This window comes from Antechinus flavipes, chromosome 4 (genome assembly GCF_016432865.1).
Source record: "Antechinus flavipes isolate AdamAnt ecotype Samford, QLD, Australia chromosome 4, AdamAnt_v2, whole genome shotgun sequence".
In the NCBI taxonomy this organism is placed as follows: Eukaryota; Metazoa; Chordata; class Mammalia; order Dasyuromorphia; family Dasyuridae; genus Antechinus; species Antechinus flavipes.
In genome coordinates this window covers 146,098,277-146,125,194 of record NC_067401.1, presented here as the reverse complement: position 1 = coordinate 146,125,194, position 26,918 = coordinate 146,098,277, and the positions used below count along the sequence as shown (strand labels likewise).

At 38.7% G+C, this 26,918-nt stretch overlaps 1 protein-coding gene across 2 annotated transcripts in view; it reads left to right on the top strand.

The window, feature by feature from the left end:
- The window catches only part of SCN4A (sodium voltage-gated channel alpha subunit 4), a 92,695-nt gene that overhangs the window by 58,376 nt on the left and 7,401 nt on the right, over nt 1-26,918 (top strand). For both annotated transcript variants that reach the window (XM_051994967.1, XM_051994966.1), the window contains 6 exons: nt 4,245-4,712; nt 12,833-12,968; nt 13,571-13,725; nt 15,763-15,936; nt 18,991-19,113; nt 25,436-25,714. In XM_051994967.1, coding sequence (XP_051850927.1) covers nt 4,245-4,712; nt 12,833-12,968; nt 13,571-13,725; nt 15,763-15,936; nt 18,991-19,113; nt 25,436-25,714 — 1,335 coding nt within the window. The remainder of the gene's footprint in view (nt 1-4,244; nt 4,713-12,832; nt 12,969-13,570; nt 13,726-15,762; nt 15,937-18,990; nt 19,114-25,435; nt 25,715-26,918) is intronic.

The window sequence follows — 26,918 nt, the reverse complement described above, 5'->3', positions numbered from 1 at the left end:
CCCAAGAAAAATGAAATAAAAAAGTATGCTACAATCTATATTCAAACTCCATTAATTCTTTCTCTGGAAATGGATAGCGTTTTTCATCCTAAGTCCTTCAGAGTTGTCTTGGATCATTATATGACTGAGAATAGCTGTTATTCATAATTGATCATCTTACAATGTTGCCTTTACTGTGTACAATGTTTTCTTGATTCTGCTCATTTCACTCAGCATTATACTTCATGTAAAACTTTCCAGGTTTTTCTGAAATCTGCTTGCTGATTCTTTCTTATAGCACAATAGTATTCCATCAATCATATACCACAACTTGTTTAGCTATTCCCCAATTGAAAGGGTTCCTGAGGTCCATTAAAAAAAAAAAAACTAAAGGTATAAGATCAAGCCCATGAAGCTACATTAGCAAAGGAGTCAGTGAATAAGACAAAGACTAGATTCCTAGGAAGCAGGAGGAATACCAAGACAACATAGTATTCTAGAACATGAGGTGACAGGGAGACAAGAAGGAGATTTAAGAAGAAATAGGGGAATGATCAATAGTATCAAACATTCCAGGGGCTAAAGAGTGTAAGGATTTAGCCATGTGGAGGTGGTTGGCAGTCTTCTGAGAGTACAGTCAGAGTAGAATGTTGGCAAACAGAGCCGGAACTTGAGGGTTTATTCTCTTTTATTAGGAGTGAGGAAATGGAGACCACCCATCCAAGAAATGGAGCCAGGAAAGACAGGAAACAAATAGGACAGGTGCTGTTGGGATTCTAGAGTCATAGAATGATTCTGTTTCTTTTAGAAAGCAGAACAGTTTAGTGGAAAGAGTTTTGGGCTTATAGTCAGAGGACCTGGGTTTGAATCTCAGCTGTGATGCTGGACCAGTTGTTTTCTTTTCTTTTTTTTTAAATAGCCTTTTATCTACAGGTTATATGTGTGGGTAATTTTACAGCATTGACAATTGCCAAACCTCTTGTTCCAATTTTTCCCCTCCTTCCCCCTACCCCCTCCCCCAGATGGCAGGATGACCAGTAGATGTTAAATATATTAAAGTATAAATTAGATACACAATAAGTATACATGATCAAACCGTTATTTTGCTGTACAAAAAGAATCGGATTCTAAAATAGTGTACAATTAGTCTGTGAAGGAAATCAAAAATGCAGGCGGACAAAAATATAGGGATTGGGAATTCTATGTAATGGTTCTTAGTCATCTCCCAGAGTTCTTTCGCTGGGTGTAGCTGGTTCAGTTCATTACTGCTCCATTGGAACTGATTTGGTTCATCTCATTGCTGAGGATGGCCAGGTCCATCAGAATTGGTCATCATATAGTATTGTTGTTGAAGTATATAATGATCTCCTGATCCTGCTCGTTTCACTCAGCATCATGTAAGTCTCTCCAGGCCTCTCTGAAATCATCCTGCTGGTCATTTCTTACAGAACAATAATATTTCATAATGTTCATATACCACAATTTATTCAGCCATTCTCCAATTAATGGGCATCTATTCAGTTTCCAGTTTCTGGTCACTACAAAGAGGGCTGCCACAAACATTCATGCACATGTAGATCCCTTTCCCTTCTTTATGATCTCTTTGGGATATAAGCCCAGTAGTAACACTGTTGTATCAAAGGGTGTGCACAATTTGATAACTTTATTTTTTAATAACTTTTTATTGATAGAACGCATGCCAGGGTAATTTTTTACAGCATTATCCCTTGTACTCACTTCTATTCCGATTTTTCCCTTCCTTCTCCCCACCCCCTCCCCCAGATGGCAAGCAGTCCTTTACATGTTGAATGGGTTACAGTATATCCTAGATACAATATATGTGTGCAGAACTGAACAGTTCTCTTGTTGCACAGGGAGAATTGAATTCAGAAGGTATAAATAACCCGGGAAGAAAAACAAAAATGCAAGCAGTTTATATTCATTTCCCAGTGTTCTTTCTCTGGGTGTAGCTGCTTCTGTCCATCTTTGATCAATTAAGGCTCTCTTTATCGAAGAGATCCACTTCCATCAGAATACATCCTCAAATAGTATCGTTGTTGAGGTATATAATGATTTCCTGGTTCTGCTCATTTCACTCAGCATCAGTTCATGTAAGTCTTGCCAGTCCTCTCTGTATTCATCCTGCTGGTCATTCCTTACAGAACAATAATATTCCATAACATTCATATACCACAATTTACTCAACCATTCTCCAATTGATGGACATCCTTTCATTTTCCAGCTTCTAGCCACTACAAACAGGGCTGCCACAAACATTTTGGCACATACAGGTCTCTTTCCCTTCTTTAGTATCTCTTTGGGGTATAAGCCCAGTAGAAACACTGCTGGATCAAAGGGTATGCACAGTTTAATAACTTTTTGAGCATAGTTCCAAATTGCTCTCCAGAATGGCTGGAAGTGTTCACAATTCCACCAACAATGTATCAGTGTCCCTGTTTTCCCACATCCCCTCCAACATTCCCCATTATCTTTCCCTGTCATTCTAGCCAATCTGACAGGTGTGTAGTGGTATCTCAGAGTTGTCTTAATTTGCATTTCTCTGATTAATAATGACTTGGAGCATCTTTTCATATGGCTAGAAATAGTTTCAATTTCTTCATCTGAGAATTGTCTGTTCATATCCTTTGACCATTTATCAAAAGGAGAATGGCTTGATTTCTTATAAATTAGAGAGAATTCTCTATGTATTTTGGAAATGAGTCCTTTATCAGAATCTTTGACTGCAAAAATATTTTCCCATTTATTGCTTCCCTTCTAATCTTGTCTGCATTAGTTTTGTTTGTGCAAAAACTTTTCAGTTTGGTGTAATCAAAATTTTCTATTTTGTGATCAGTAATGATCTCTAGTTCTTCTTTTGGACTGTTTTCAACTCACTGATTCTAAATTGACTCATTTTGCTTTAAAGGGAATAATAACTAGAGGATCACTGGCAAATTATATAACCTCCTTGCATTCTAGAAGACTCTTTAAGTTGTAAAGATTGTGCTCTGTGGGCTTTTCTTATTCAGAAATTCCTTTTATTAATGAAATATACCACAATCACTAATAATGCTTCGAGTAAAGAGGCAGCTAGGCAGATCAGTAAATAGAACATCAGACATGAAAGACCAGAATTCAAATCCCACCTCAGATACTTATTAGTCATGTGAACCTGAGAAAGTCTCTAAATACCTCTCTGCTGACTCAGTTTCCTCATCTATAAAATAAGAGTAGTGACATCTACCTCCCGGTATCATTATAAGAATAAAATGAGGAAAACTTTGTAAAGCACTTTCCAAACCTTAAAGTACTATATAAAAGCTTTTCTTTCCTCTCAAAATAGCTATAAAGAAAACACTTTGTAAATCATAAGATTTATTTATTTACAAGACTTATAGATGACTAGCACTACTTTCTGGGGTAGCTAGGTGGTGCTAGGAAGCAGAGAGAGCCAGGCCTGGAGTCAGGAAAACTCATCTTCCTGAGTTTAAATCTGACCTCAGACAAGTCACTTCATCCTGTTTGCCTCAGTTTCCTCATCTGTAAAATGAGCTGGAAAAGGAAATGGCAAGCCACTCCAGTATCTTTGCCAAGAAAACCCCAAACTATTTCTTGTAGTAATAATATAAGGGAAATATGTGTTGATATATCAAGGATTTCCTATGATGTCTATCTGGCATGTTCCACCTCCAATGCCAGTAGAAACTCTCAAAACTTTTGTAATTGAGTCATAGAGTTGTTGTGATAGCTCAGCTTGCATATACTCAGTTCTCCCTAATCCAGCTCTAGTTTTCCATTCATGATATGACCCTGTCTCTCTCAGGTAAATCTAGGCAAGTTTAAAGAAGGAGGTATTAAAGATGCTAAGGGGGAAGACAGATCCAGCATCCTCAAAAAAAAAGGGAGAGATGAAGTACCCCTCCCCATCATTATGTCTCCATGATGTGTCCTACCCTCACCCACATAACACTTTGCTTGTCGAGTTCTTTTCAAACCCAACTTGGAAAATTGCTCTCTTGGTCTCTTCCTAGACAGGTCCTATGACCTGCTGTCTCACATCTCTTCTTACCTGGGTGAGGGAAAGAAGGGATTGCTCACCAGTCCCTGTTCCTTGGTTTAGGATGTGGGCATAGATTCTGCCAGTCTTTCCTTGTCTCAGACACAGAGGTGGAGGGGATGCAGAGTTGTCAAGGAATGATAGGGCCCCTGCTAGGGAATGCAAAATGACCTTGGATGAGCTCAATCACAGTTTCCTTTCCCTCCAGGTTCTGAATCTGTTCCTTGCCCTGCTCCTGAGCTCCTTCAGTGCTGACAGCCTGGCAGCCTCTGACGAAGATGGGGAGATGAACAACCTTCAAATTGCCATTGGACGTATCACCTGGGGCATTGATTATGCCAAAGCCTTCATCCTGGCTCTCCTACATGGTCAGATCCTGGCTCCTGGGGACATGAAGACTGAGAAGGCTGAGGAGGGGGAAGGTGGCGAAGAAGAGAAGAAGGAACAGCAACAGCAGCAGCAGCAAGAGGAAGAGGAAGATTTAAAAAAGGACAATCACATTCTGAACCACATTGATGTGGTAGAATGCCCACCAACCAGTATTGAACTTGACCACATGAACTTTATCAACAATCCATACCTGACAGTACAGGTGCCCATCGCTTCTGAGGAGTCTGACCTAGAGATGCCCACAGAGGAGGAAACGGACACATTTTCTGAGGCTGAAGAGATCAAGGTGAGCATCCCACCCCATCCCTATCCTCTGTTCCTAATAATAATCAGGAAATCATGGAATCTGACAGTTGAAAGAGATTACAGTAACTATCTAATTCAAATCAAACACAAAGGAATCTCCTGTATAACATACATCTCAATCCCCTTTATAATATATATTTCAAAGGCCCATATAGATTTTTCTTGAAGTTCTCCAAGGTGGGAGAATCCATCATTTCTCAAAGCAGGAGCTTAAATTTCCCTCTTGTCAGCTTCCCACCTATTAATTCTGGTTCTACCCTCTAGGAGTAAGGGAAATAAATGTAAACACATGATTGCTCTTCAAATACTTGAAAGCATCTCTCTTGCTCCTCCTTACCCCAACATGCCTATTTCCTTAATCAGAAACTCATATTTCATGAATTCAAGACCCATCACGATCTTAGTTATTCATCTCTGGGTATTCTCCATATTAATCAATGTAATTCTTAAACTATATTATCCAGAAATGAATGCAATACTGAAGATGAGGTGTAATATAGAGTATCATATCTCCTCCTTTTTCCTGGAAACTATTTCTCTCAGAGTAGCCAGAGTTTAAATTAGTTTTTTTTAATGCCTTAGAAACCTTAATATTTTAAAAATTATCATATTTATTAATATTTTTTCTGTCTACTAATGCACTGGGCTTATAAACTGAAGTCACTCAGTGACATTACAATAGCAACCTATATGTTTATAAACTTTCTTTTTTCTTTTCATATTAGATTTTAGCTTGTCACATCACACTGCTGACTTTATTGAGCTTGCAGTAAACTAAGACACTCGGATCTTTTTCAAGCAAGCTGCTGTATGTAACCATGTCTCCCCTATCTTGCACTTATGAAGTGTAAGACTTTTTTCATTTATCCCTATCATTTTTTCCATTTGCTTTTCTAGTGTAAAAATCATTCCTTTTGGTAGTGAAAACAGAAGCAAATAACTAAACTTTTCTTCCTGTTCGTTGTCAGTTATCACTTTCCCATATCATATATCTCAAAGTCCTGTATCTTCTTTGAATCTTCTTTTTCTCCCAACTTAGCTTTAATAACAATTATTGCTGTTCTTAGCTTTCCCAATCAGTCTCAGCTCATTCTAAACTTTCATGCTCTTGATACTATTTTTATAGGACTTTAGTATATTAATCCTTCATTACATGGCTTTGATTCCATTTTCTGTGAATTTTTTAAAAATCTAAAATTGGATGGTGTGTTCTTTTTTGTCTCATAATTTGTTTTCATTCAGTTGTCTTTAACTCTTTATGACACCTTTTGGATTTTTCTTGGCAAAGATACTGGAACGGTTTGCCATTTACTTCTCCAGCTGATTTTATAGCTGAGGAAACTCAAGTTAAGGTTAAGTGATTTGCTCAAGGTCACATAGCTAGTAAGTATATGAGACTATATTTGAATTCACAAAGATGAATCTTCTTAACTCAAATCCAGTACTCTCTGCCACTTAACTGACCCATCCTCATAATTATTTTCAGACAAATACCATTTTTCCTCCTCACTGGAATTAATTCCTTTTATGTCTTCAGGATTTTGTTCTTAAATATATTCAATCTCTCCTAAGCTGACTTCCCCAAAATAATGTTAACTTATGGGGTCCTACTTGGCTTTCTGCTGAATGTTTTGAGATCTTATTTCCCTAAATCTAAGGTTTATTTAAGATTATGTCTGATTTTCTCTCCTCTTTCACAGGATCTAGAAAAGAGTACTCCCTTCTCTCTAGAATTCCTGCTATTTCTACTGTAGCACCTGGTTCCTTCACGATTAGTGAAAATTGAATCCAAATTAGAATTTCTCCTTGTTGGTTCCTCAGTCTTTTGAAAGATGAAAATGTTACCAAAGAAAGTAAAGACATTATTAGCTACTCTCTTAGAGAAAGAAAGACACACACAGAGAGAGAGACAGAGACACAAAGGCAGAAAATTAAACAGATATTGTCATAGTTGAAGCTCTCTTCAAGTGTCCTATCTGTTTTAGACTTCTGATTTGTTTTCCAAACTCTTCATCTATGTCCTTGTTCTGTGCAAATGGTCTGTAGTATAATCCAATGACAAAAAATATTTCTATTTCTCCATCATTAACTTTCATCCAAACATTATCCACCATGTTTTTTCCCTCCAGTTCATGGATTCCTCCCACAAGCAAATCTTCTTAATATACAAAACTATTCCACCTTCCCCATCTCATTTTTGTCTAGTTTCTATAGGGAGAATCCATCCAAACCATACAACCCAGCAGTCATGGATTGTGTCCAACCATAGCTGAGTAATACCTAAGAGGTCAAATTTATTTTTTGTGAGTTAGGAACCCTTATTGATCTTGCTTGTCTAAGTTTTCATCATTTCTGTATAGATATTTGAGATCAAAGGTTTTACACCTGGCTCCTTTATCAGATTTCATTTTGTGAACTTCAATGTATCTTAACTGTGTAATTTAGCTATGTATGTTATCTGAGATAGTGAGGTAATGGATAGAACGCTGATCCTGGAGTCAGAGACCCCTGATTTCAAATCCAACTTCGAACATTTACTAGCTGTAAGACTGTGAGCAAATCACCACATCTATTTGTCTCAGGTTTCTTCAACTCTAAAATGGAAATAATAGTAGCATCTAGCTCTCAAGGCTGTTGTGAAGATCAAATGAGATAATATTTAAAAAATACTTAGCATAATACTTGGCATATAGTAGGCACTATATAAATGTTTATTCTATTTCCCTCTCCCATTTTTCCTACACTGTAACTATTCTCTATGGCACTGAGCTTGGAAGATATAAATAGACAGTCTTCTCCATCCCTTTTAGTTTACAGCCTTTTTGATTAGATAATCAAAATATTAATAGCTACTCAGAAAGGCATCATAGCATAGTATATAAAGCAATGATTTTGGAGTCAAGAAAACCTGGGTTCAAATTCTGCCTCTGAAATACCCCACATAAATCACTCAACCTCTCAGTGCCCTGAAATCTATAAATCTATAAGGGTTTTTTTCTTTTTTGGTTTCTTTGTTTTTGAGACTGGTTCTCTCTATCGGGCTGGAAATGCAGTCACCACTAACAGCCCTGTCCCATTCCTGATTGACATGGGTGCTTTGACCTTCTCTGATGTTGACTGGGGCCAATATAACTCTTTTTAGGTATCTTGGTGGCTTCCTATCCTTCCACCCTCATCTTTGTTCTCAAGGACTCACTGACGCCAGGCTTAGTACCCAGAAACTCAGAACTCCATTGGGGATTATTAGGTATGCTTCATTCTGGGCTCTTAAATCTAGATTAGTAAAGGGAATTTCCAAATCAAGAATTTCACCCATGGACGAAACTCTGTAGATCAACAGGGAGCAAACAATTGAAAATCAAGACAAATTTATATGGCTTTTTTTAAGGGCTGGGGGTGGGGGATAGCTGGATGGTACAATGGATAAAATAGCTGCCCTGAAATTAGGAGGATTTAAGTTAAAAATCCAGCCTCAGACACTTACTAGCTATGTAACACTGGACAAGTCACTTAACCTTGATTGCCTCTTTTTCCCTCCTCCCAACCAAAAAAAGAGCTCTTTCTGATTCACTTAAATTTTCCTAATAATCTTGAAATATTTTGTCCTCTCTTTTTTAATGTCTGAGCTCAGATTCATCCCATGACACCCCCTACCTGCATCAATTCAAGATACTTTTCTACTCTTAACTATTCTTCCTTTGACACTGTCCCTCCTCACTCCACCTCCTAGTCATTGTTACAACTTCCTGGATCTGTCAAAACAAACAAACAAACAAACAAAAAACAAAACCCTTTGTCTTTGAAAAGAGACTGAATTCCCTGAAAGCACTGAGTCCTTTTCCTATCTAACTTTCTGTATATCTAACTCTGTTTCCTCCATGATATGTTCCCTCCCAAACATGCAACACAGACAAGAACTAAAAGTCAACAATTCATTGTTCTTATACTTCTCAGGCATAGGTTTTATTAGCTCAAAACAGTTTCCCAGGAGATGGTGCTGTTGAGCTAGATCACGGTGTCTAGAGAGGGAGTATTAGTGTGGAGGCTGGCAAACCACTGTGGTCAGTATCTTTGCCAAGAAAACCCCAAATGGGGTCATGAACACACTGAACAACAACAACAACTCATTCTCTGGACCACTAGACCAGGGAGTCTTCCTTTATTATTATTTTTTTAAATTTTTTGTTTTTTACATCATGAAACCCTTTGTTAGTCCGTTGGATCTTTTTTCAGAATATTACTTTTAAGTAAAAGAAATGCCAAATTTCAGTTTGGAGATTAGTGAAAAGATTTATTTTTTCTTTCCATCCATATTCATTGACAACCAAATGTCAATTTGGTTGAGCCCTGTACTAGAAAAAGGACCACCCTAAATCACTAAGATTTGGGATAGAGATTCAAGGAAGTAGGGAGAGATCTTAAAAATGAAATAGAAATTGTGTGATGATCAACTAAGATAGACTTGTTTCTTTTCAGTGGTTCAGTGATCCAAGTCAATCATGTTACATGTAGAAATATATAAAAAATGAATGTACATGTATAATAAATTTTTTACATGTAACTGGAGAATTAATAATATTAAAAATAAATAAAATAAAATAGGAAATAGAAAAATGAAACAGAAAGAAAAATATGTCTGGGGAAAACATTCCAGGAAAACAGAAATAATGTTGGCTAGTATCTCTATATGCCCTATTTCCCTGACATCCTTTAAGCAGGGGAGCCTAGTCAAATCAAACCAAGAAGTATTTGTTAAATACCTAGACATTGTGATAAACTCTGAGGATGCAAAGAAAGGCAAAAACTAGTTTTTATTCTCAAGGAGTTCTCTCCTGTTAGAGAGAGACAACATGTAAATAATATCTACAAATTAGTAATATATAGGATAAATTAGAAATAATGACAGAGGAGAGACACAAACATTTAAGAGGTTCAGGAAAGGCTTCTTCAGTTGGGATTTTATCTGGGACTTGAAGGAAGCTCACACACACACACACACACACACACACACAGAGAGAGAGAGAGAGAGAGAGAGAGAGAGAGAGAGACAGAGAGACAGAGAGACAGAGAGACAGAGACAGACAGAGAGACAAAGACAGAGAGACAGAGACAGAGAGATAGAGACAGAGAGAGACAGAGACAGAGAGAGAAGAAAAAGAGAGCAAGAGAGAGAGAGAGAGAAAGGAGAGAGAGACAGAGAGGGGAGAGAGAGACACAGAAAGAGAGAGAGACAGAGAGACAGACAAAAAGACAGAGACAGACAGAGACAGACAGAGACAGAGAGAGACAGAGAATGAGACAGAGAATGAGACAGAGAGAGAGACAGAGAAGGAGAGAGGAAAGGAGAGAGGGAAGGAGGGAGGGAGGGAGAAAAACAGAGACAGACAGACAGAAACAGAGACAGACAGAGACAGATAAAGACAAACAGAGACAGACACACACAGAGAGAAATGAAACAGAAAGAAAAATATGTCTGGGACATGTCTGGGGGAGATAAAGAAAGAATTCCAGAGAAGGGGAGACAGCCAGTGAAAAGGCCTACTACTCTGATTGCTCATTCCACATCACGCCATACCTCCAGCTGTAGGAGATGCTAGAAATTCCTACTTAAGCTCCATATGAACCATCCCCTCTCATGTTGTCTGATCTTTGGCAAATTATTTAGACATTATAGTATTGTGTAAAGAGCAGTAGAGTTGAATAGAAAAGGGTCTAGGTTTGAAGCCTAGCACTTACATAAATTAGTTGTGTGACCACATGGAATCATGAGTATCAGATTCCTCATCTTGAAAAAAATACTTGTAGTACCTAACTGACAGGGCTATTGTAAAGGAAGGAAATAAGCACTTATTAAGCACTTACTGTGTGCCAAGCACCATGCAAAGCAATTTACAAATATTATCTTATTTGATTTTCACTACAACTCTGAGACATGGGTGCTTTTATTACCCCCATTTTACAGTCAAGGGAACTGGAGTACAGGGAAGTTAAATGGCCTACCCAAAGATAGTAAATAGCTGAGGCTAAGTCTGAATTCTGGTCTTCCTGACTCCAAGTCCAGCACCTCCTAACTCTCTTTATGTCTCAAATGAGACATTTTTTGTTAAATCCTATTAAAATGTCAATTATTATTCTTATTATTCTCACTTGCTTTATTTGTAGACTAAAATGAAGGGAAGTCAGTTCAAACTATGGATGGCCTTCCTAAGGGACTTGGAAATCCTCTATTCAATCTCAGTTTGAATCAAGTCAAAAAGCATTTATTTAGTCCTTACTATATGCTATGCACTATGCTAAGTTCTCGTAATACAAAGAAAGGCAAAAACAGAGGGAATGTATTGGAAATCTGGGGTTTAAATTACCCTGGCATGGATTCTGTCAATATAAAGTAATTATTAAATAAAAATTAAAAAAAAAAAAAAGGAAATCTGGGGTTTGCACCTATATGATCTTTGCCCGGAAAGTTCCAGACTATGTGATACAATCCTCTGAGGACCAAATTCCTACTGGGCTGGCTGGTTTTGATAATCATTTGTATAATTTTTAAAATTTGCAAATTGCTTTGCACACATTATTTCATTTTTGGTCACCATGCCTCTGTGAGAAAAAAGTCCTTTCCAGGTGAGGAAATTGAGATTTCTCATGGTCAAGTAAGTGTGAAAGGTGAGATTCAAAGCACTCTTTGCAATGACAATTAGTCAATAAACATTTATCTAGTGTCTACTATATACCAGGCACTATGCTAAGCATCCCTGTACCTTGGTCCAGACCTCAAAACCTTGACCCACTGTGTTCCCTTGAAGACTTTTCCTTGCTGCTCTTCATTGTTTCACGGATACCCTTCTCTAGACTTTCAAAAATAAGAGGCCTTGGGAACTCTGAGGATGAGAAAGTGGGGGTAGGCAGGATTTAGAAATCTGACTCTTAAAAGCATCAGAGTCTGTCCTAGTCCGGGAAAGAAATATAAACTACTTCAGAGTCTCCCCCACCCCCTACCTCTTACCCCAGGGATCAAATTCCTATTGGGTTTAAACTTGAGGCCATTGGCTCAGAGATATTTTCCATCCTGCCTGGACACATTTTGCCAAACAGAACTTGAGAGTTAGGATTCCGGCTGGGGAGAACGGTTGAAGGGAGTTTGGGCTCCTCCTTCTGGTCTCACATCTTTCCCTGACTTGGGACCCCTTTGGCATGTCCCCCTATCTATTCACTAAATTTTCCCCCCACTGGCTACTTCCTGATCTTCCTACTCACTGACCCATCCCCCAAATTTTCTTTACTTCTCAATTATTCTCCTGACTCAATAATTCCCTCTCCCCATCCCTCTATTTTCCCATAAACACACGCTTTTCATTGATCTGCCTCCTCAGCCTCCTCCCACTTCTAGTTCCTTCCATAATAGGCTGAGAGCTAGAAAGGGACCTTAAAAAAAGTGGTTAGAACCTGGGTCTGGAATCAATCTGAGTTCAAATCTTGCTTCACTTACTAGTTATTTGTCCCCAGACAAACCATTTAACCTCTGTCTGCCTCAGTTTCCTCAACTGTAAAATTAGGACCTTAATAGAATCTTTACCTACCTCCCATTATTGTGAGAATAAAATGAGCTATTTATAAAGTGCTCAGTACAGTGTCTGATCTATAATAGGTGCTTGATAAATGCTTGTTTCTTTCCTATCTTATATGACCCTGAGCAAACTACTTAACCTCTCTCTCTCAGCCAAAGTTTCCTCATCTGTAAAATGAGGATAATAATAGCACATACTTCACTGGGTTGTTGTGGGGATCAAATGTGAAGGAGTTATATTAGTGCAAGAATGTTGTTATTCTGTCCAACCCATTCATTTTACAGATGAGAAAACTGAGTTAGGGATATTAGGTGACTTGCCCAGTATAACACAGGAAGCATTCAGAATTGAGATTTGAACCCAGTTCCCAACTCCAAGACTAGTACTCTATTCACTATTTCAGGCAGCTTTTGTGCATCCCTTTCCTCCCATTCCACTCTCTCCAACTCCCATCTTCCCCTGTCGCTGCCTGGGTCCGGGTCCCTGATGGGGTCCCAGGAGCTAGGGATCACTGGGCCCCTCTGGTCCCCTGCAGAAGCCACCACCCCCAAAGTGTGATGGGAACTCCTCAGTATGCAGCACAGCTGACTACAAACCACCTGAGGAAGAAGAGCAGCCCCAAGAAGAGGAAAACCCTGAAGGAGAGCTCCCTGAGGAGTGTTTCACTGAGGGTAAGAAACCTTGGGCTCCTGGGGGCCAACACCATCCCTATACCCTCTTTCATAGAAGGCAGCCTCCTTGCCATGGCCAACACTAGAGGTCTTGTGTTGAGCGCTGTGAGAAAGGAGAGAGCCCCCTACCACTTCCCAGTGAGGGACCCAAGAATCTAAAGGAAAGCATTTTGCCTTCTCTCTAAATCCTGACTCACCATGGGCCTCCCTCCAAGTCCTTTCTTAGAACTAACTTAAATCCAGCCTGCCAACATGGAATTCTACTCCTGCTTAGTTTGATGGGTGTTAAAGGACATGTCAGTGGAAAGAGGCCAGTGTTCTCCATGGAGACAGGAGGAACTGAGACGCATTTCCTTGGATTATCAAAGATGGAGTAGTGGAAGGGGGGGGGGAAGTTCACAGAGGAGATTAGGGGGCAGAAGGAAATATAGAAGTCATGTTCCTTTAAGATGAGATGGTAAGAGTTTCCCTTTGAAGTTCCATGGTATGGATGAGAGTGAGAGAAGAGGATATATGATATAGGAAGGGATTTCCGCTTGCTTAGGATTTGTAACAGGCCCCCGTGGGGCCTCCTCCTCCTGGTAACCCTTCTTTCTTCACAGCTTGTGTAAAGAGATTCCCTTTCCTCTATGTGGACATCACCTCAGATCGGGGGAAAATATGGTGGAACCTTCGAAAGGCTTGCTTCAGGATGGTGGAACACAACTGGTTTGAGACATTCATTGTGTTCATGATTCTACTTAGCAGTGGGGCCTTAGTAAGTATCATCTACTGGCCAGTCCTTCCTTCCCTCTTCCCCTCCTTCCTATCCCCTGGGGTTCCTTTCCAGAGCTCAGCCAAAGGGGAATACACTGTCTACACAGTTCAAACCAAAGTATATAAGACCCTCTTGGCCACTCAAAGCAAAAGAAAGAAAAAATATTCCAAATGATTCAGAGGTAACTTTTCTTTAATTTATTACTAATAGAATATGAATTATATTCCTTAATAATATCATAATAAAATTTTACTTATACATTTATTTATATATCATTTTGCATATATTATATAACTTTAAAGTATGCAAAACATTTTATATATGTCGCCACATTTGATCCTCATGACAACTCCAGGACATAGGTACTATTATTATTCCCCCTTTTCCAGAAAACTAGGTACCAGAGATATTATGATTTATCCAGGATCATACAAATGGTAAAACTCCAAGGTGGGATTTGAACTCAGCTCTATCGGGCTGTCTATCCACTATGCCACCTAATTACATCATTTTTTATTCTGGGAATAGAGAAGAGATTTTAAACATTTTTGGTATATTATGGACTTCTTTGGAATCTAGTGAAGTCTATGAATCCCTTCTCAGAGTGTTTTTAAATACATTAAGTAAAATACATTGAATTCCAAAGGAAATCAACTCAATTGACATACAACTATAAAAATATTTTTTTCCCATCCAAATGGACAGATCTTCTAAAATCTATCCACTGGCCCTTTTGGGGCCCCATGGATCCCAGAGTAAGAATTCTTGCTTTATAGGGTTTATTATTTTAAAAGTAATAGATTGACCTCCCTTACTCTATTTGATGCAGGTTGATGATGCTTTAACTGCAATTTCTGTTGGGGATGAGGTGAAAGGGAGAAAGAAGGTGTTTCCTAGGTCACTGGGGGATTAAGATGCAATGCATTGTTTAGTTGCCACCTGCTATACTAGAACATTTCTAATCTCCCTAGTTTTCAGTGATTTTTACATATTGAATTATATTCGGTATTTCTTTTTATTTATTCATGTGATATTATAAATGCTCCTTCCCCAGAAAATATTAGCTTCAAGAATAGAAACCATTTTGTTCTTATTTTTATATCCCCACTGACTAGAATTAGATATCATATAGAATGGGTGCTTAGTAAATGTTTGATCAATCAAATCAAAATTTAGCATTAAGTTTTTTGTTTTTTTTTTGCTGTAGTGTTCCATCTTATTGAATTTTCTTCTATTTTAAAAAAATCTTTTGTTATAAGGGATAGTTCTCTAGGAGAGAGAGAAAAAGATATGGGAAAAATCCAAGTGATATTAAAGCAAAAGATATCAATAAAATCTTTTTTTAAAGTATTAATATCAATAACCTATCAATTACTATCTATCAATCTATCAATTATTATCAATAGTCAATAATACAAAGATTGTAATTATTGAGATTTGATAAATACTAGGGTTTTTTTTAAGTCCCTTGGGGAGTTTTGTGTTTTTTTAATCTCTTGCAAGGTAGATATTTTAGAAATGCATGTAGGGTCATATATGTTAGTAACCCTTCCTCTAGTGGTCCATAACCCTATTCAGCTGAAGGCTGAATAATTTTACCCATCCCCTTCTTCAGGTAACTGGTCAGATTCTAGCTGAGTACTCTTTTTTAGAGATTGGTGATATCATTTAACAGTAAGATGAGCAACTAAGTGGCGTCACAGTGCCAGGCCTGGAGTCAGGAAGACAACTTTCTTAGTTCTAATCCAGCCTTAGATACTTTTTATTGTGTGAAGCTGGGCAAGTCACTTTACACTGTTTTCCTCTGTCTCCTCATCTGTAAAATGAGCTGGAGAAGGAAATGGCAAATTGCTCCAGTATCTCTGCCAAGAAAACTCTAAATAGAGTCATGAAGAATCAGACATGACTGAAAAATGACCAAACAACAAGATTTGAGACCAGTTCCTTCCTCCATCCTTCCCAAAGTTGTTGCTAGGTGCACATCTCTCCATCTTCCCAACCCTCCAAGCACTTCAGGGTTCTCTATTCTTCATTTAGGCATTCGAAGACATCTACATTGAACAACGGAAGGTGATCCGAACGATCCTAGAGTATGCGGACAAGGTCTTCTCCTATGTATTTGTCTTGGAGATGCTGCTCAAGTGGGTGGCTTATGGCTTTAAAGTGTATTTTACCAACGCCTGGTGCTGGCTTGACTTCCTCATTGTAGATGTAAGTTGCCATGATATGGTCCAATGTCACTGCATGAAGGCTCAGGATCCCAACTAGGACTGTTCTTTTTGATTTATGGATGCAACAAGGGTTTTTTTTTTTTTTAATTTTCAATAGTATTTTATTTTCCAAATACATACAAAGATAGTTTTTAACATTTGTTTTTGTAAGATTTGTAAGATTCCAAATTTTTCTTTCTCACTCTCTTACCTACCCCCTCTCCAAAACAGCAAGTAATCTGATATAGGTTAAATATGTTCAATTCTTTTAAACATATTTCCATGTGTGCAAGAAAAATCAAACCAAAAGGGAAAAAACCGTGAGAAAGAAAAAACAAACAAAAAGTGAAAATTCTATGCTACAATCCATATTCAGTCTCCATAGCTTTCTCTGGATTCAGATGACTTTTTCCACCCCAAGTGTATTAGAATTGCCTTGAATCATTGTATTGTTGGGAAGAGCCAAGAACATCACAGTTGATCATCACATAAGTTGCTGTTGTGTAAATGTTCTCTTGGTTCTGCTTACTGCACTCTGTATCAGTTCATGTTAAGTCTTGCCAGGCTTTTCTGAAATCACCTTGCTCATCATTTCTTTTAGAATGATAATATTACATTACATTCATATACCTTAACTTATTCAGTCATTCCCCAATTGGTGGACATCTACTCAATTTCCTTGCCACTCCAAAAGGCTGCTGCAAATATTTTTGCACAAGGGGCCCTTTCCCCTCTTTGGGATACTGACCCACTAGTGACATGACTGGATTAAAGGGTATGCATAGTTTTATAACCCTTTGGGCAGAGTTCCACATTGCTCTCCAAAATGGTTGAATCATTTCACAACTCCAGCAACAATGTATTAGTGTCCCAGTTTTTTTGCATTCATCATTATCTTTTCCCATCATCTTCATCAATCTGAGAGGTGTGAAGTGTTATCTCAGAATGCAACAAGCTTTTATTAAATGCTTCCCATATATCAGGCAAAACAAAAATGAACATAGTTATTGATCTCAAAGAGCTTGCATTATAATAGAATATGTAGCTTTGCCTTCAAAATAAGGGGATGTCAGAGAGCCTGGTGTTTTCCCAAAGGATTGATAGATCCCAACGAGACTCAAGCTAGACAAAGAACAGGTTGAACAGACTTTGGGTGAAAGAAATGGAAAAGGAGGTAGGAATGTGGCCAACTTATAAGATAAATATCTTAAATTTATATAGCCTTTTATCCTTTTCAAAGCCTTTTTATCTATTTTGTCCCATTTGATCCTTATAACATTTCTATTAAGTAGGTAAAGTCATTATTTTTAACCTCTGTTTTTATAGATTATTAATTTTATTTATTTTTAGGATAGATTATTTCTTTTTTTTATTATTATAACTTTTTATTGATAGAACATATGCCTGGGTAATTTTTTATAACATTATCCCTTGCACTCACTTCTGTTCTGACTTTTCCCTTTCCCTCCCTCCATCCCCTCCCCCAGATGGCAAGTAGTCTTATGCATGTTAAATATGTTATAGTATATCCCAGATACAATATATGTGTGCAGAACCGAACAGTTCTCTTGTTGCACAAGAAGAATTGGATTCAGAAGATTTTTTACCATCATTCTATGGATTAACAATTGAGATTTGAAGACAACTCTGAGATTGGCTAAAATGAAAGAAAAGATTAGGCCAAATGTTGGAGGGGGTGTGGGAAAACTGGGATACTGATACATTGTTGGTGGAATTGTGAACAGATCCAACTATTCTAGAAAGCAATTTGGAACTATACCCAAAGAATTATCAAAATGTGCATATCCTTTGATTCAGCAGTGTTTCTACTGGCCTTATATTCCAAAGAGATCTTAAAGGAGGGAAAGGGACTCACATGTGCAAAAATGTTTGTGGCAGCCCTTTTTTTAGAGGCAAGAAACTGGAAACTCGAGTGCATGCCCATCAACTGAAGAGTAACTAAATAAGTTACGGTATATAAATATTATGGAATATTATTGTTCTATAAGAAACAATCAGCAGGATGATTTCAAAGAGACCTGGAGAGACTTACAGAACCAGGAGATCATTGTACATGACAGCATCAATATTATATGATGATCAATTCTGATGGATGTGGCTTTCTTCAACAACCAGTTCCAATGATCTTATGATGAAGAGAGCCATCTGTACCCAGAGAGAGGACTGTGGAAACTGAGTGTGGATCACAGCATAGCATTCTCACTCTTTTTATTCTTGTTTTCTTGCATTTTGTTTTCTTTCTCATTTTTCCCTTTTTGGTCTGATTTTTCTTGTGCAGCAAGATAATTATATAAATATGTATACATATAGGGCAACTAGCTAGGGCATATAGTGCAGTGGATAGAACACCAGCCCTGAAATCAGGAGGACCTAAGTTCAAATCTGTCCTCAGACACCTAACACTTCCTAGCTGTATGACCTTGGGCAAGTCACTTAACTCCAATTGCCTCAGATATATATATATGCACATATTGGATTTAGCATATATTTCTACCATGTTTAACATATATATTGGACTACTTACCATCTTGGGGAGGGGATAGGAAAAGGGGAGAGAAAATTGGAACTCAAAGTTTTGCAAGGATTAAGTTACAAAATTATCCATGCATATGTTTTGAAAATAAAAAGCTTTAATAAAAAAAATTGAGGCTTGATAAGACTAAATGACTTGTCCAGGGTTATTATACACCAAACAAACATCAGAGTTGGGATGTACTTTTCATGTACTATGTACCACGTATGCACTGTGTTGCTTCCCTAAACACCTTCCCTTTGCTATTCCCCAGGAGACAGGACTCAGGGGTCATTCAAAATATTTCCAGTTCTGAAAAGCCATATAATGAGAGGAAGAGTGACACATGGAATTATGTCACTGGAGGAATGTGTCTATTAAGAGTCAGTCCTCTCTTGGCTTAGGAGAGATGAATGTAGTGGATAATATCCTTTGAGTGACCATGGGGTCATATTCTCTATCTCTATCTTTGCCACTGGGTGTCCCCCTTTCTAATTCTTCCTCTTTGACTTCTCTCCTAAGGTCTCCATCATCAGCCTGGTAGCCAACTGGTTGGGCTACTCTGAACTTGGTGCCATCAAGTCACTCAGGACACTTCGGGCCCTTAGACCACTCCGGGCCCTGTCCAGATTTGAAGGCATGAGGGTAGGTCTCTAAGAACTTGGGGGGGGGGGATCAGAAAGAGTGAGAGAGAGAGAGACAGAGACAGAGACACAGAAAGAGAGACAAAGAGAGAGAGGAGGGAAAGAGGGAGGGAAGGAGGGAAAAAGAGAAAGGGAAAGGGTGGAAGAAGGAGGGAAGGAGAAGGGGAGAGAGAGGGAGAGGGAAAAGGAGAAAGAGGGGAAGGAAGGGAGGGAGGGAGAGCCTCCAAGAAAATAAGTAATGAGTGAACTTGTTTTCAGTGGTTAATAATCACTATTTACTCTTCTCCTGCCCAAGGGACCTTCTAACTAAGCAAGTGAGCAGATAGGGAGCCACATATCCATAGCTTATACTGCTGGTGAGAGTAGACAGGGACCCATAGATCTATAGCCTATATTACTGATGACTTAGCCTCAGTCAGAAGCTTCTCACGCCAAAGGCAGCCTCAGGCTAGAATTTGCTGAGTGGTCCAGATTAAGTTACAGTTGTGGGGAGGGAGGGAAAGGGAAAGGGAAGGGGGTTGGGTAGACATGAAGAATAACAGGATGAGGCTTGGGACAGTCACACATAGTACCTAATTAACAGGAAATATTTTCGGTTTGGATAACATCTGACCCAAATTCACATCTTGGTTTGTCCCAGGAAGCACCAATCACTCTCAGATTCCTATTACAAAGAACCATCCCCTACCCAATTCGAGTCCTGTCCTTGCTTGGGTTATAGCTCAAGCAAATTGCTTCTTTGTTAAGTTTTTTTGAGAAAACTTTCTCTCCACCATTAACCCTCAGGGAGAACTCTCTCTGTCATTGAGATCGTGGAAAAAGAGAGTAGACATTCTTCCTTGATTATACCTAGTGGTGAAGTCTTATTTCACAAGTCAAATTAACAGTCCTTTCTTGAGAACCCATGGAGTCCCCCAAGGGTCACAGGATTTTTTTTTTTTTTGAGCTGGAGGATTCTCTCGGGATAATCAGATCTAACCACCTCATTATATAGAGGAGGAAACAGAGGGTTGTCATTCATAACTTGCCCCAAGTCACATAGAAGGTAAGAGGTAGATCCCAGAATTCAAGTCCATATCTTCTGAATTTCCTGACTTGAAATCAAATGCTCCCCAATAATTTTGCATTAAGTACCTTGGATTCAAGAGTTGGAATGGACCTTAGAGTTCAATTAGTACACCCCACTCACTTTACAGATAAGGAAACTGAGGCCTGGAAAAGTTAAATAGTTTGCTCAAGGTCACACAGCTGGTAAATGGCAAGATTTGAATCTAGCTCTTCCTAATTACAAGTTCAGTACTGTATCCATGATACTATGGAGTGGAGAGGAAGAGGTTGAAAGGAACAAAATTGAGCTACTACCCAGTAAGGGGTAATAACCTAGTGGTAGAAATGGAATATAGGGCAACGAAGTGATATGGTGGGTAGAGTACTGGGCCTGAGGTCAGGAAAAGCTGAGTTACTAATTAGTTGGGCAACTCATTTTACCCTGTTTGCCTCAGTTTCCTCTGTAAAATGAGCTGGAGAAGGGAATGGCTAACCACTCCAGTATCTCTGCCAAGAAATGGGGTCATGATATGACTGAACAAAACAACAGAAGTGGAATGTAGGAAATATAATTATAAAGAAATGAGATTAGTTTCCTTAAGGGGCCTCTACCCCCATAAAACATGATGCAATGGAAAACATTAAGACATAGGCATGGATGACAAAGTGTTTAGAACTAAGGAGGGATCACTAGATAACAATTAGTATTAAAAAATAATGGGCTTTAGTGGACCACAAGCTCAGTATTAGTCATCACTTTGGCATGGTCACACACACAAAAAAAGTTAATGTATTCCTGGGCTGCATTGAAACATGTTTAGTATCCAAAACAAAGTAGGGAGAGGGTTCTCATGTATTCTTCCCTGGTCAGTTTATATCTGGAAAATTGTGGTCAATTCTGGGGTTCACATTTTAGGAAGGACATTGACAAAAGTATGTCCAGAAGTCAATCAACCAACTTGGTATTAGAAAGTATGTGACCCATGATTGAAGGAACTGGAAATAGAGGGTGAGGGGTAGGGATAGAGTCATGGACAATAGGCAGAGATGAGAATAGAGTTGAGTATCTGAAGGAGTGTCATATAGAAGAAGGACTATACTAATTCTGTTTGGTAGCAGAGAGGAGAACTGGGAGCAACTGGCTAGAAGTCTTAGAGAGAGTCTGACTCTATGTAAGGAAAAGAAAATTCCCAGTAAGCAGAGGAACTGAGATGGGTTCATTTAATGAGCTGCCAAGCACTGGAGGCCTTCAAGGAGAGAGACTGGAGGCATTCAGGGGATATTGCTGAGGAGATCCCTGCCCTAGGAAGAATCAGACTAAGTAGATTCTAAGGTTCTTTCCAACTCAGATTCTGTGATTCTGTGGATGCATATTTTGTCCAAGGGTAGAGGAGACTCAAAGGACAGGAAAGAGATAATTTAGCGGGATTCTTTGGGGGAAGGCTGCTGGCTGACTGGGCAATTACGAACATGCAGACTCAAGTATAGCAAGGAAGCCACTAGGTCTTCCTGAATCTGAAGCAACCTGACATGCAAGGGAGGAAACTTTCTCTTTCCATGAAGGAGTCTGAGTTACTCCTAGAGGTCACTGGTAACATAGTAGCTAGAACTCCGGAAGACCTGACACTTAGTAGCTTGTCTGGGCAAGTCATTTAACCCTGTTTGCCTTAGTTGCCTCATTTGTAAAATTGATATAATGTTTACATCTACCTCTCTAGGTTATTGTAAAGAGCACATAAGATAACATTTGTTTAAAACCACTTACCATAGGCCAACTGAATGGTATAGTAGATTGAAAACTGGCCTGTAGTCAGGAGGACCTGAGTTCAAATCTAGCCTCAGACACTAAGTAACTATGTGATCCTGAGAAATCACAAATTCAATTGCCTTAAAAAAAAAAAAAAGCACTTACGACAGTGTGTATATAGTAGGCATTATATAAAATGTTCATTTGTTATTGTGTTCAGTCATTGCAATCATGTCCGACTTTTCATGATCTCATCGGGGGTTTTCTTGGCAAAGTTACTGGAGTGGTTTACCATTTCCTTCTCTAGATCTAGATTTATGGATGAGAAAACTGCAGTAAACAGAATTAAGTGACTTGCCCAGACTCACGCAGCTAGTAAGTGTCTGAGGATGAATTTGAAGTCACTAAGATGAGTCTTCCAGACCCCAGAATTGACCCTCTATCTACTGTACGACCCAGCTACCCCTCATCATCAAGGTGATTACACCCTTTCCTTAATACCACTTGTTTAGCATAGTCCAACTTTATTTACCTATATGATTTTCAAGACAAGACCACTATATATTTGTGAATTCTGATAGATTTTTAAACAGAGATGCTGTTGTATTACACTATGGTCCACACTATACATATGTTTTATGGCCCAAGATATTAGCACAGTAGATAGAATGATGAACCAGAAATGAGGAAGACCTGAATTCTTTTTTTTGTTTGTTTTTGTTTTGTTTTGTTTTGTTTTGTTTTTGATTTTAATATCTTTTTATTGATAGAATGCATGCCAGGGTAATTTTTTACAGCATTATCTCTTGCATTCATTTCTGTTCCGATTTTTCCCCTCCCTCCCTCCACCCCTTCCCTCAGATGGCAAGCAGTCCTTTACATGTTGAATAGGTTACAGTATATCCTGGATACAATATATGTGTGCAGAACCGAACAGTTTTCTTGTTGCACAGGGAGAATTGAATTCAGAAGGTATAAATAACCCGGGAAGAAAAACAAAAATGCAAGCAGTTTATATTCATTTCCCAGTGTTCTTTCTCTGGGTGTAGCTGCTTCTGTCCATCTTTGATCAATTAAGGCTCTCTTTATCGAAGAGATCCACTTCCATCAGAATACATCCTCAAATAGTATCGTTGTTGAGGTATATAATGATCTCCTGGTCCTGCTCATTTCACTCAGCATCAGTTCATGTAAGTAAAGACCTGAATTCTAATCCTACCTCAAATACTCACTAGTTGTGTAATGCTTAACAATTTTCTTAATCTCACTGGCCCATAGCTTTCTCGAGTGGAAAATGAGATGATAATGGTACCTATCTCCCAGGATTATTGCCAGTATCAAATGAGGTAACATCTGCACAATTCTTCGCAAATCTTAAAAGCTATTATCACAATAGCCTTTGAAGGTTTACAAAGTGCTTTAAATGTCATCTCATTTGATCCTCACAAAAAAAAACCCACGTGCTATTATTATCCCCATTTTACATATGAGGGAACTGAGACCCAGAACCATCAAAGAGTTAGAGTTTGAGTGAAGAACCTTTGATTTCAAATGCAGTGTCTTTCTCCCATCCAATAGCACCTCCCTTGCAGATGAGGGACCACTCAGGGTTTTAGGGACTTGGGGTGGTAAGCTGGGATAGAAAGTTCCTGGAATTTTGCTTTCCTCTCCTATCTTAGTTTCTGGTGAACAAACAACTTTGGGTGATGGGTTGAGTTTCCATCAGGCCCATAAGCAATTGGCTGCTAGCCACCTCAAGATTCTACATGGGGAAGTGACTGATGGAAATAAAATTTGTGGAAACTAATAATAGCTCACCCTTATATATCCTGCTGAGTTACAGAACACTTAATATATACGGTATTTCATTTGATCTTCACATGTAAGAATAGCAAGGCAAATATTGATATCCACTTATTATAGATAAGCAAATCGGGTCCACGAGACATTAGATCTTTTGGCAAAGAGATAGTGAGTCAGATGGACTCAGGATTAGAACCCAGGTCTTCTAACTCATTCCAACATTTTTCACCATCTCGTGAAACTTCTGTGATAAACCACAGATCTGAAAAAAGACTTCTAAGCAAATCTATGGAGTAAATAATATTTGTTATTGTTCATTTTCAGTTGGATCTGCCGCCTGCCACTTTGTAACCTTATTTGAGGTTTTCTTGGCAAAGATACTAAAGTGGTTTGCCATTTCTTTCTCCAACTCATTTGACAGATGAGGAAACTGAGGCAGGCAGAGTTAAATGCCCAGGGTCACACAGCTAATGAGCATCTGAGGCCAGATTTGAATTTCTGATTCATCTAGCTACCCAATGTTTGGGAAGTGGTTAACTGACTGCTTTAAGTATCCACTTATACACAAACACTTTGCTTACTACAATTGTTCTTATCCCTTCATTAAGGCATTCCAGCCTAGCTTCTACTTAGAAATCCATTTTTATCTTTTAGCATTTATATGTAACACTTTAAAGTTTGCAATGCACTCATGTCTTTTCCAAGAAAACTCAAAAAGGGTCATGAACAATTGGACCTGATCGAAATTATTGAACAATAATAACAATCTCTGTTTTTTAAAAAAAATCCACCAGAATCCACAAATTCAGACTAAAATCTCTGCTCTAGTATTCTGAGTTAGTAATATTAGACTATGCTAATCAAGCAAAATTCACTACACCTCTTTTATGGGAAGAGAAAGAAGACTTTTGACTTCTCATACCAGTCTATTTCAGATAATCTTCCTTTTCTGTTCCTGAGATTATGTTTTTATAGTTGCCCAGTCAGCCAGGGGGGTAGGAGGAAGGGGAGAAAAGTAATCATGTGTGGCTGAGACCTCATTTCCTATTTTAGGGGGAGTCAAGTTGGAGTGTTTTTGTCCCTTGCCTAGTGACTTGTGGCAAAGATATTTCCAGTGAAAACCACCTTCCTCCTCCCCTCAACCTAGGCAGCCACATTGGCAACTGAGCAGAGAACCCCACACTGTTCTCATAAATAACCTGACCTCAGATGGGTACCAGGACTCCTCCCAAGAGCTCTTCATCTTCTAATCCCATGCTCTTATTTCCCAGCCAGTCCTCTACTTCCAGACACATGGCTCTTTCCAGGCAAAATCCTTTCCATTGTCCTGTTCTTCATGTTCTGCCAGACCCTACCTCTGACCTTTTGTTGATGGCTGTGCCACAAACTTAGGAAAACTTCCTGGCTTTTTCCCTTTTCAGTTCTGCTCCACTCCAGGAAGTCTTCATTCCTGTTTAACTCCATTCATTTCCACTCTTTTCTTTACTTTTTTTTGAGTGTTTTTGTTTCCTAACTCTGCTATCAGGCTGGAAGTTCCCAGATGATGGCAGTTGTTTCACTCTATTCTACTCCCATCCAATGGCTCATGCACCCCTTAAGCACAGAGCTAGCTCCTTCCTCCATTGGGCTAGGGCTTGGAGACCTGACATGCTAGTTAGGATGGAAAGGGGAAGATTCTGGGTTCTAATCCGTAAACCTCCCCACCTGCCTGTCCCCCTGCTCCCAGGTGGTGGTGAACGCCCTCCTGGGTGCCATCCCTTCCATCATGAATGTGTTGCTCGTTTGCCTGATCTTCTGGCTCATCTTCAGCATCATGGGTGTCAACTTGTTTGCGGGGAAGTATTACCGATGCATCAATACTACCACCTCGGAAATTTTTGACATCTCTGAAGTCAACAACAAGTCAGATTGCTTCAAACTGATGGACACAGGGGAGGTTCGATGGGTCAATGTCAAAGTCAACTTTGACAATGTGGGCCTTGGCTACCTCTCACTCCTGCAGGTGGTAAGTGGCAGCCCTCCAAATTATCATCTCTACCCCACTTATCTCAACTGAATTTGTCCTTAGTTCTTTCTCCTGACATTTTCATTTATATTCATTGAAAATCTACCCACTCTGTGCGAAATATTAAGCAATGGAACTCAGTAGACTGAGTTTTGGACTTAAAGTGTAGATCTTTATTCTCTGATTTTTTTTTTTGCTCCAATACTTAGTCCAATACCTTAATAAGTGCTAGTTAGATGAATAACTGAGTGACCTTAGATAAGTCACTTAACTTCTGCTGACCCTCAGTTTCCCCTTCAATACAATGTGTATAATAATACTTATCTAAGAAGAGTGATGTGAAAATCAAACTAGAAAATACATGTATTCATAAATAAATAAAATGAGTTATTATTAATTATTATTATTATGAGACCTCTCTGGATCTCAGCTGCATGTGAAATGGGTAAGTAGCACCTACCTCACAAGACTGTGAAGTAATATATTCAAAATACTTTGCATATTTTAAGGAGCAATGGAAATATCAAATTTAAAGATTGCCTTGCTAGGGATCTCAGTTCAATCTCTCCAGAGTGCTTCAGAACTATCTGGTTTGTTCCCTGATGGAGATAGAGACAAGAGGAGGCAATCACACACAAGCTGTCACTTTTTTTCTTTTCTCCTTTTTAGTCTTTTCCCTGTTTCTGCAGCAACACTTGTTTCCTGATCTTCCTGTCAGCTGGGGTGTCTCATAATAACAACCACCATGATAATAATAATTTGCATCTGTATAATAATAACTCAAATGTATCTAGTTTTTAAGATGACTAGTATAGAACATTTTCACAAACATTTTCTCATATCCTCCCATTAATTCTAGCCTCAAATTTCCTCAGAACAATACATTTTTTAATGCATTGTACTTAGTGTTGGAGTAAAAAAAATCAGAGGTAGGTTTTGAATCCAGATCTTCCTGTGGGATAGGCAGGTCAAAGATTATTATTTTGATTCTAATTTTTCAGGTAAGAAAATAAAAGTTGAGAGGTTAATTGACTTGCCAATAGCATTTAACGGTTATTGAGTCTAATTCCTTCACTTTATACATAAGGAAACTGAGGCCCAAATAGTCAAGTGTTTTGGCCCAGAATGTCACAGCTTCCCAGTGAGTCAGGATTCAGATCCATATCTCCCACACTTCAAGCAGGATTCTGTTACACTCAACACC